General features: G+C 31.7%; 1 protein-coding gene across 2 annotated transcripts; it reads left to right on the top strand.

The window, feature by feature from the left end:
- The first annotated feature begins 4,513 nt into the window (after window positions 1-4,513).
- Window positions 4,514-10,232, top strand: LOC110420299 (polyketide cyclase/dehydrase/lipid transport superfamily protein). 2 transcript variants are annotated; one of them, XM_021433561.2, is made up of 11 exons: window positions 4,514-4,897; window positions 5,555-5,754; window positions 5,917-6,044; window positions 6,182-6,290; window positions 6,427-6,466; window positions 7,098-7,187; window positions 7,322-7,421; window positions 7,524-7,663; window positions 8,390-8,492; window positions 8,766-9,436; window positions 9,702-10,232. In XM_021433561.2, exons 2-11 carry the CDS (start codon window positions 5,616-5,618, stop codon window positions 9,916-9,918), a joined length of 1,737 nt encoding a protein of 578 aa, XP_021289236.1. In that variant the 5' UTR covers window positions 4,514-4,897; window positions 5,555-5,615; the 3' UTR covers window positions 9,919-10,232. The 2 variants fall into 2 exon arrangements, with proteins under 2 accessions (XP_021289236.1, XP_021289237.1); XM_021433562.2 differs by having other exon boundaries at window positions 4,755-4,897; window positions 5,608-5,754.
- Window positions 10,233-11,736: the final 1,504 nt, after the last annotated feature.

Here is an 11,736-nt window from a genome sequence, read left to right on the forward strand (position 1 = left end):
AAAAATAATTAACAAAGGGTATGGGAGGTAAGCGCATCTTTCACCAATCTCAGTGGGTATTATTCAATATTTATGTTCAATTGAAGAGATCTAATATATATAATAAATTAAATATAATTACAGTTAAACACAAATTGCAATAAAAATTCCTTTTTTTATGTAAAGATAACATATTACAATTGTTATATAAGTGTACTACAGAATTTTCTTTTTCTATCTCCTTCAAAATTGACAATTTTTTTTTCAAAAATATTTTTTAATACTATTTCTTTGAATACACCAAATTATTTTATCAATATAAAAAAAATTCAAATAGTAAATAAATACCTATCACAATTACCAACTATAAGTCGAGATGAACCCTACAGCTATTTGAGATTGGTTAAAACTTAATTCCAATCATGCAACAATATCATTCATGTTGAATGACTAGATGTTTTCCTTAATCAATAAAACTTTAATTATAATGGGTTATAAGTCTAATTGAATAAAGTTAGACTTAAATTAGGAGTGTAATGATTTAAGTTAGACTTAAATAATATACTAGGTTTTTAACTTTTAAGGACTTAATTAAAATAGTTTAATTAAGTATAAAACTAATATTATAATTAATTATAATATTAAATTCTTAATTGCAAACAAATAAAGTAAATTAAATTAAATTTTAATTTAAAATAACTTAATTAAAAAGATTTAATTAAGTGTTGAGTCAATATTATTAGAGATCATAATATTGAGGCCATATTTGCAATTTAAGAAGTTCATTAACCTAAATATAAATATCACTTTTTAGTTACTCCTCAAAATACAAATGAAACAGATAAGTTATGTTTTTAGTCATAAAAAAGCTAATAAGGAAGCTTAGAAGTATATTTTCTTGAATGACTTGAAAAATAATTTTTCAACTTTGTGATTCGACTAGGAAGAGAGTGATTGCGAGGAGAGGACAATCACATTCCTCGTTGTGAAGGTTCAAGTGCAATTGTTTGTGCAATCATTGAAAGGTAAGCATTTGAATGGCTCAAGTTCTTTGCTCTTTTTGTGATGTTTATAGGTTAGATAAAAAAGAGGTATCATCGTGATAACTACATTACTTGGTAAAAATAATATTATTTTTTTGATTACTTATCTTTTAGTTTTATTTGTATTAAAACTCTTAAAATGATTATGAATGACGGTATGTTTAAATTTTTATTTTTTATTAATATAATAATAATTATTTTTTAAATTTCATGTCATTTTAGCGCTATCAAAATTATAAAATAAAATAATAATAATTACTTACTTAAATATCTTAAAGCTTTGAAAGGAGAAAGTGGTTTGACCATGTAAATTTTTATTTCATAACAGAAATATCCTTTTGACCGAAAAGAAAAGTGCGGACGGTGGACCATTACCTGTTCTATGCCTTCATAGGATCGGCGCCTAGGACTAGCCATATCCATATGGTCCAATATAGACCTTTTTTTCTTTTGAATAGTGGTCCAATATAGACCTTAAAGAAATTATTAATTAAAACAATAAGAGTCTATTGTTATAAATGTAAATTTCAATCAAATAGTATGCCAAATTCATAAAAACGGTAAGAAAATTCATACACCCATATTACAATTCACATTATAATTTATTTATTATTTTTTAAAAGTATTTTTAGCAGTTATTTATTTATTTATAATGGATATAAATCTTTGAAATATTTCTTTTAAGTTAAGAATTAGAGATCTTTAAAATGACATTTTTTATGGGTTTAAGTCCCAAATATTTAGTTTATTTTGTATATAATGATAAGTAGTTTAAAATTAATTCAAAACTCAAATTTGAAACTAGAAAATAAATGTTTAAGACAAAAATTCACAAAAACAAAATATTCGATCTCATAATATTTGAATTATGGATCATTACACTGCCCGAGCTTTGGTGATTCCCACATCAGTAAACAAATAGTTTATTAAATCTTATTTTATTATATTTACATATTATATCATATTATTTCGTAAAATAAGTAACTTTTTTTATTGTAATTATATCTTTATTTTTTAAAATATTTATAAAAATGTCATATATTTTATTTTAATTTTTCTATTTTAATCAAGGTAAAATACAAAAAGCTAAAAGTTTGATCTACTTTCATAATATAATCATAGGATCTCAATGGAGCTATGGTCTCCATTGTGGAATTGTCTTTGATCCATTGATCCAAGAGGGTACGTGGGAACCCTAGACGATTACTCACGCCAAGCTTTGGTGATCCCATATAAAAAAAAATCTTGATTATAAAAATCATATTTTATTCATATTTATATATTATATCATATTATGTATAAAATAAATAACTTTTTATTGTAATTATATCTTTATTCCTTCAAATAATTATAAAATGTAATATAAATGTTTTTTTTTCAATTTCAATGCGGGCATAATACAAAGAATTTTAAATTTTTACTTTTCTTATTTAATTAATATTATCATTACAGGTGAGTAAATTGGTGGATTGGGTGGTTTGGTCCATCATACCTAAGGACCAAATAAACCAATCATTTTTAAAAAACTGACCAAAGCTAACTAAATTTTTTAAAAAAATCAAACCGATCAAACATGAAATTGGTTTGGCTAGTCTGATTTTGGACCAATAAATCAAAATTTTATTATCGTTTTTTTACAAATTATAATATTAAAATTTATAAACTTCGTCTAGGATTATATATATATATATATATGAAAATAATGATATAACTTATATGTTATAATAATTTATATCAAAGTTTGTATAAATAATAACTAATTATAAACAATATGTTATAAAATCTAAGGTGATAGCTAATAAACTTATTAAGTGTAATCATATAAATAAAGTTTATTATAAGTTATAGTAATAGTTATGTATAAATTAAATATATATAATATTAAATTATTATATATATAATTAATGATACAAATTATATGTTAAAATATTTTATATAATCATATAAATAAAATTTATTATAAATTATAGTAATACTTATGTATAAATTAAATATTTATATAATATATGACTTTATTATATATATATATATATACATATATGAAATCAACGACATAACTTATATGTTATAATGTTTTATATCAAAGTTTGTATAAATAATAACTAATTATAAACAATATGTTATAAAATCTAAGATAATAACTAATAAAGTTATTAAATATAATTATATAAATAAAGTTGATTATAAATTATAATAATACTTATGTATAAATTAAATATATGTATATATAATATATGTATACAATTATATATATATATTCATAATATTTTATATTACAAAGCATTATTAAGGTGTAACATATTAATATGTAGGATATTTACTATTATATATTATAAAATTAGGATATAACTTATATCATTTAAAACATATAACTTGTAATTTCATATTTATACAGATTTATAAATAAATAAATATATATAATTAATATTATATTACTATAATTATGATTTTTATACATACGTATAATACTCTAATATATTTTAAATAAGTTTATTATCAATTCTTCTTAATATATAAAAAAATTATATATATTATCATATATATATATATATAATTAATTTAGTTTTTTGGGAGGATTAGTCTAAAAATTTTAAAACCGAGAACCTACTAAAATACCAATTGGATTAAATATTTTAAATCAATTGATCCAATGAACCAATTAAACCGAACCATTTGACTCAAATCACATTTAATTTAAGTGAATAATTGGTCTGTATTAATTTTGTTCGTCTCTAATTGTCATAAATAATTGTAAGAGTATTAGGATCTTAATGGAGGCAAGATTTTTTTTTGGTTTTCCGTGATGTTTTGTTGAGTTAAATATTTTGATTTTAGAAATATCAATAATATTTTTTATTTTGAAAAAAAATTTAAATTCGAATTTTAAATATATAAATATATATTATTATTATTGGATCAAATTTAAGGAAAATAAAAAGAACGATGATATGAAAAAATAAAAAAGAAATTTTTTAATATATTTAATTAACCTATTCAAATGACTATATTTTCAAAATTTATCAATTCATTCAACATTGTTCTTATCGCGTAAGAACTTTGTCGGTCCGGTGTGGGGTTGTATTATTCTTGTTGCCGACTTTTATGTGCAGAATAATCAAATAATTTTACAAAAAAGAATATTGAAAAATTCAAATAAAATATATAAAAAATACAAAAGTAGAATGAAACAATATGACAGGTGTCGTGTGGACCTGAACTGTCTTTGTCCAATAAATTCCAGCAACTGCTTAGGTGAAGGACAACGCAGATGACACGTTGGATGGCGGTAAAAAACCAGTCTACGTTATTTTCACCGCCAGTCAAATTTATCCTAACCGAAGGTAATCTAATCAACTGAACAACAAGTAGTTAGACGGTGGGTGGTAAAGGTTTAAGTGGCTCATCACTGGTGGGACCCCCCTTCCTAATTGTCCTAAAACCCTGCACGTTTCCAGAGTCGACCCGTCCAGACCTCATGGATAACTTAAATAATAATAGTATTTATAAACAAATCACATTGTTCTCTCACTTTAACAAAGTTTTGATTATTTTCTTATCATTTTTAGCTAAAAAAAAGGCTGTGATTTTGATTTTCTTGGTGATTCTGCTGAGTGTCGTCTGTTCGTTATACCCGAGATGAAATGCCCATGTTCATTTTGCGTCTAGGCGGTCTAGAATCAAGCGGGCTTTTGTCTCTTCTTTTTGTTACATGATCAAGATATAGAGATTTGTTAGAGCTTTGAAGGAAGTGAATTTTTTCATTGAGATCTGCAGCATTTTGGGTTGCTGGGACTTCTCTTTTCTGATTCTGTCTGGGTTCTTCGTGCAATTTTCCTTGGAGAACAAATTTTGGTTTGATTTTCTCAGAGCTTCACGTAAGTTTAAACTTCTTTGATTGCTTGCTTTTATTTCCATGTCTCTTTTCTGCTTTGGCTAAGAATATTGGTGAAGAGATGATTTTGTTATGTATAATTTGGTTTTTGGTCTTCTTTTGGGTTTCTTTTTCTTTTACCTTGTAAGGTTTTTGTTTTTCGTTTTTCTTTTTACCTTTCATTTTGTTGATCTTATGAAGTTGGGGACACGAATGTTTTGGATATGGAGCTAGCTCAACGTTTAGTTCGTTGAATTAACATGGGGGACTTTTCTATGGTTTTCTGCTCTGTTTGTATTTTATTCCTCTACAATCCGTGGCCCCAAAAGTTTTGCTCTATTTGAATAGATGGTTTCCTTTAATTTAGTTTGTCTTTGGTCTTATTTGCGTAGAGAGGTTAATCTTTTGTAAATGAGGCTGTCTAATTGTACAGTCAAACGAAGATCTTAACGGATGAACTTAATGGCCATTGCCTTTCACTGTTGCATTTTCTGCACAAGACTTTGAACTCTTGGATCTTATAATAGAAACCAATTTTGCTCATGATTTTTCTGTTTGAGCTATTATCAAGTGTTTTGCTGATCATTTACTATTAAACATACGTGTGCTTAAAGTTGTAAAGTCTGTGAAGATCTGAACAAAGTTGATTTTTCATTGCAAGGTTGGTTGGTGCTTTGGGTGTTTGAGAGGGAGCTGTATGTTGTTTGCTTGCAGATGTAAATATGGAAAGGAAAAGGGCGATCTCTCAATACAGAGAGAGGCTAGACAAGACACTGGCGTCTGCTGAACTGACCAATTCAGAGACACTTAAAACCCTTGTCAAGAATCAGATTTTACGAGATGCACAACATGAGAAAGAGGGTTAGAATATTTCTCCCACTTGTACAGTTTATCCATTTAAGCGGCTATGATATGTGCACTTTAAAGCCCTCTATGCACATACCTTACTAAATATAAAGTTCTTTTTTTTTTTTTGGGTACATAATGTCAAACATTTTCTTCTAATTTCTTTTTGGTCTACAGAATTTATTGAAAATTTATTGGACAAAAGGGCTCAGGAACTATCAAATTTTCTTGACATGTTAAGGAGTACTTCTATCGATGATCATCAGGCTTCAAAATCCAGTGAGACATCACATGGTGAATGGAAAGTATGCTCCATTAGCTAGATTTGCCATAGTTCTCTTATAGCAATGGCTTTAATAAGCTTATCTGAGTGGAATGAACTTTTATCTTCTAAATCATGATAATTGTTCACCAAAAATGCATAGCCAACTTTTTTTGACAGTTGAAGCATGATAATGAAGAGTTCCGTGTTATGTACCGTGAAGGACCTCATGGCACTCCCTTTCATACATTACTTGTTGAAGGCTATGTAGATGGGCCTTTGGATGTTTGTAAGTCAGCTCATATGTTGATTAGTTTTTAACTTTATCCTAATCATGGGCAAAGATTATGCAATTAATTTAAGATTTTTAAATACCAGTCATGATTGTATAAGAAACTTTTAAATGAGCTGTACATTCACTGCAGGTTTATGCATCTCTTGGGAGTCAGCCCTCTACAAGAAATGGTGAGAACTGTTTCCCTTGTTGATCTTGGTTCCAATGTAGAATTAACATGCTATATTTTAGTGGTAAAACTGTGTAGCATGCATTCTTTCATTCGTTTTTTATATCCTCGGTTGAATTAATATGTTGTGCTTCAATGATTCTGTGTTGTGTGTGTTCTTGTTGCAAAAGAAATCTGTACACCTCAATAGTTATTTTTTTTTTGGATCTGATCCCCCACCTTGGTGCACTAGCAATATCATTACACTTGAAATGTCTCTTTTGGTTTTTAACTCTTGTAATTGGCATAATCTAGAATTTCAAAAGTTTATGCTATTGTTTTAAGGCTTTGACACAGATGGATGATGGACTATACATCAAAACCATAGCTTTTGTACTTAATTTGGCCTTCCTCCTGCATGCTGAAACAAGGACGATGTGCCCTGGCGACCCTGGCTGTGTAGGTTTATACGTACACAAACAGATGGAAGCAGTTTCATGTGTGAAACCTTGTCTACTTTCCACCTTTTCCTGTTGCTGGGTCCTTTTTTTGTTTCTTATATTTTCCCTTCTTGTAGGGGCTGGGGGTTACTTGATGCATAACATGCAAATTGTGTACGTTTTAGGCAATAATTTTCTTATACTTTTTCCCAGGTGGCCACAGTCTAGCTTTCCATCTTTCAAAGTAACTAGTTCCACCTGTTTGCAAAAGGTCCAAATTGGTGAACAGATATCTCTAGTGAGGTTTGTTGAGCGTAGAACTACCACAGTTTACTTAAATTTGTTTATCTGGTCCTTTTTTTTTAAACTTCTTTTAATTATATGTTGATGTCTGAAATTGTAAAATGCTTATTTGTTTTTGTATTTTCGGAAGAAAGGGTGAAGGTTGCGTGGCCACTGTCAGCTAGGGAGGCTTTAGTACACTATTTTTTCTTTGAGTACTTTCAAGATGATCTGATTGTCATTCTTGTGAACACGGTAGTCACTTGAAATAGTTAAATATGATTTCATCTCCTTTGCAATTTGCTTTCTACCAATGTATCTGAAAATTCATCTATCTATTTCTGTATTTGCTTTTAGATCTCAGATGTGAGCAGCATTGATAAAGCAACTCATGGATTTACTAATGAAGGGATCCCTGAAGCAAAGGACGTTGTAAGGATTGACTTAGTGGGAGGCTTTGCTTTGCAGAAGGTGACAAATGAAAGAAGCTACTTTAGGTGAGTTGTGATATTTTGAGTTGTAATATGAAAATAGGACAATAGATGTTGCTGTATGCTGTATTCTTTTCAAGGAGAAAAGGAGTCAAGGAATTTAGGTCCTTGGTACAAGCACTTCAGGACTTTTACCTGCAAGGATAGCAGACACCTTCAATTTTTATAACTCTGCCACTTGCTGTTATCTAAAATCTAACAGAGCTTGTGCATTTGAGGAGCTTCTTTTTCATATTTACCAAAATTTGACTAGCTAGATTAAATGGAGATCTTCAAACAATTTGGATTTGGCATTGGCTAAATATTGCTCTTCTGATGATTCCAGTTAATTGGAGATTTGGTTGGGTAGAACTTGAATTAGGGACAAGTGGCTCTGCAAGGGCAATTGATGTAAACTGTATTTCATTACCAGTTTTTGTTGAGCTTTGTCATATGGCTACAATCTTATAGAGTTGGGGATTTATTTCAAACAGCTGTACCATTTTTCCTATAGTTTGTCTTATGTGGCATTAAGTTGCAAATAGGCATTACACAGTATTTTCTTTCCGACACATGAAGTCAGTTGGGAAAATTAGGAGGCAAGAAAGGGAGAAAGAAACTGTCTGTAGATACAATAAGGACAATAGTGATTATGGTTGTACAAACTGTGTGCATAGAACCTTTTAAAAGTTATATTCCTTTCTTATTCTTCTTTTTCTCCTCCAAAAGCTTAAAATGTTGTTAATTTTGTAGGACAATAGCAAATATGGATATGAAGCTGGATTTTGTCCCTCCATCACTTATAAATTTTATCTCAAGGCAGCTCGTTGGAAATGGTTTCAGACTTTATCAAAAGGTCAGACTTTTTCTGACAGGATATCTTTCGCATAACTATCCAGTTTAAGACTTTTTTTATAATATATATATTCTACCAAAAAGAGTAACTTGTTTGGCTTGTCAAAGTATGCAATGAAATGACGGGTAAAGATGGATCCCAGTTCCAACTGATTATTCATCTTAAAAGCTTCCATTGCTGAGGGCTTTTGCAGGGGGAACATTATTTTGTGGTGCCGATTATAACTATCTTACCAATTATCCTCTCACGTCTTCCAGTTTACAATGCTTACAGACTGTGGCTTGTGTGTCTAATTATGATGAAGATTACTGCAAGGCCCTGGGGGACCCTCTGTATACTCTAATACGTGAAGCTCTTTACTCCAGTAACGCATCAGGTGAGGTTCTGGAAGGACAAGAGCTCAAAAGTGAAGCCCACCTTTTACCTAATGAACATTTATTTGAAGGCATACGAGATGACACACATGATATAGAACAGAAGGTTCATGTTAATGACCATGCTGGTGAAACACCACTGGGGAAAGCACAAGATACAAAGAGAAAAGCTTTTGGTGAAATTGAGGAAGAAGAAAGTGAAGAAAGTACATGCCTAGAGGAAGGTGTTGAGGCTGTAAATCAACCTTCAACCTATGAATTTGCAGATTCAAATGGTGTAAATGCTAAAAAAAAGATTTATATTCGTCCAGAGGTGGAAGCAGCTCTAGGAACACTGGAGAAGGCCATTTCAATAGTACGGCAATATGGGTTTAATGCCCAAAGCAGGTCTTCTAGTTTCTCTGATGAAGAACCTCCAACTTTCGAAGAGGGTGCTGTACAGGACTTGGCTTATGCTGCAGATGGCAAAGTTTGTTTAAAAGTTCAGGTTGGTGTTGAAACCGCCTCCATAAAGGCTGCGGAGAGGACTTTGCATGACTCCAGGAACTGCAGTGACATCAATAACGCAAGGTAACCGTGTTATGATATTTTCATAAATTTTTTAATACCTATGAGTGTATGCCTGAAGTCTAAAACCCATATCATATCCTTATTTAATCAAGTTGAGGGGACTGGGGAGTGGGAATGCTATTTTCAACACAAAAATGGAAAGGAATAAAGTCCCCCTCTCTTCCTTCTGCATTTCCTATCCTTCCCCTCTTTTTATGTCAAATAAATTACACTTGCAAATAGTATTCTCCAAGAGTTTACCAGTTAATCTGGGGGTGTACTGCAGGTCTGCAGGATCAAATTCATTTTCAAGGGAAGTTAACCATAATAAAGTAGCACCGGCAACACCTCAGCAAAATGTATCAATACCAGTTGTGACTAACCAGGTTGCTTTGAGTTCCATCAAGGCGAATGGATTCCATGAAAATGGTGTAAATGATGTGAAAAAGTCGACTAACTGGAGAAAGCATAGGTTCTGTTGCTTTGGCTTCCATTCAGGGTAGCGGATGCCTCAACTAGGAAGATACCTAGATTGCTGAAGAAGTTGAGACTTGTTATCATGAGACACTTTACTTTGAACCCCTCAGCATGAAGACTAGGGAATGAAAATTTAACTTCTTATACCAAAACAACCCCTCTTTATCTGTAACTTTAATTATTTTTGTGTAATTTTTTTTCTCTTAAGAAGAGTGTACTCATGATCTCTTTCTTTTTCTTAGGAAGAGATGTATAAGTGCATAATGCATTGCCCCATTGTTGATTATAGTTGTAATCCGAAACACTAATAATAAGTAGAAACTACACAATTTCTTGGTTTCTTCCACTCATATAATCACAATTCTTTTATATCTATATTTATAATTGTAGATGTCCAATTCTGGTTTTACAAAAATAATTACATCACGGGCGTTCCAAGTATAGAAGCACCTAGAGGCGATTTAAGTATAGAAGCGTCTAGGGGTGTTCCAAGCACAGAAACGCCCAAGGGCATTCCAAGTATAGAAGTGTACAAGGGAGTTCCAAGCGCAAAAGCACCCACGGGCGTTCCAAGTATAGAAGCACCTAGGAGTGTTTCAAGTACAGAAACGCCTAGGGTGTTCCAATTACAAAAGCGCACAGTGGTGTTCCTTAAGCACAAAAACGCCTAGGGTGTTCCAAGTACAAAATGCACAGGGGCGTTCCAACTACAGAAGCACCCAGGGACGTTCCAAGTATAGAAGCGCCTAGGGGGGTTCCAAGCACAGAAACGTCCAAGGGCGTTCCAAGTATAGAAGCACTCAGGGGAGTTCCAAGTGCAGAAGCACCCAGGGGCGTTCCAAGTATAGAAGCACCTAGAGTGTTCCAAACACAGAAACGCCTAGGTTGTTCCAAGTATAGAAGCACCCAAGGGCGTTCTAAGCTCAGAAGCGCCCAGGGAGTTCCAAGTTCAGAAGCACCTAGGGGTGTTCTAAGTACAGAAGCACCTAGGGGTGTTCCAAGCACAAAAACACCTAGAGTGTTCCAAGTACAGAAACGCATAGAGGCGTTTCAAGTGCAGAAGCACCCAGGGACGTTACAAGCATGGAACAACTATTTGTATAGAAAAGTGAAAATAACTCAGAACAAGTGGTAGGGTTCATGAGTCATCTTCACATTTGGGATGTTCTAGAGAGTTTGGCTTGGTGGCTTAGATATAAAAATAGTTAAGAGGACTTCCTCTTATCCTTTCTTTGAAGTACATGTGCTTGACTCTTTTGTCTTTCCTTACTTCTTAAAAATACATGTGACACACTATAAAATGTCACTATTCCATTTACTTAAAACTTACACCCACTACTCAACTATATTGTCATTCTTCTAATATCCCGTAAAATGTTCTTCAATTGCCCTTACATGATAAGTACGTTCTCTCATGATTAAACGTGCTCTTTTAACTACTCATAAGAAAGTGCTATTATTCAGTATAAATGGGAGGTTGGGAGGTAAGGAGAGGGATATTTTTTAGACTTAGTAAAAAGAGTACCCTGAAAGCTCTCTCTAGATTCCTACAAATATTCTTTTTCTTTAGCTTTTCCCAATTATCGTAATCCATCACTTTCTCCACTTTTCTCATCCTTCATCACCTGCCACCCGAAGCACTTATGCTTCAAGGACTGCTCTAGTCTTCCTTTTTGTCGCCTCTAGCACATCCTAATTCACTCATTGCAACACGTCCTCTCTCCCTAATCAAAAGAACCCTTTACATTTTGGTGACTCCACTGGGGAGGAGTGATTGCAATAAGTGGATATTAGCCAGAAATTTCCATTTGAAGATATGGAGAGCTCTCCCGACAACCAAGAAA

The sequence above is a fragment of the Theobroma umbraticum genome, unplaced genomic scaffold (assembly GCF_002168275.2).
Source record: "Theobroma umbraticum cultivar Fairchild unplaced genomic scaffold, ASM216827v3 scaffold_86.0, whole genome shotgun sequence".
NCBI lineage: Eukaryota > Viridiplantae > Streptophyta > Magnoliopsida > Malvales > Malvaceae > Theobroma > Theobroma umbraticum.

Bases quoted from the DNA above. Each gene is read 5' to 3' on its own strand.
- LOC110420299 (XM_021433561.2), top strand. From the start codon at position 5,616: ATGGAAAGGAAAAGGGCGATCTCTCAATACAGAGAGAGGCTAGACAAG. The intron at 6,291-6,426 runs GTAAGTCAGCTC...CATTCACTGCAG, and splicing joins AGATGGGCCTTTGGATGTTT to GTTTATGCATCTCTTGGGAG. The intron at 6,467-7,097 runs GTGAGAACTGTT...ACTTTTTCCCAG, and splicing joins TCAGCCCTCTACAAGAAATG to GTGGCCACAGTCTAGCTTTC.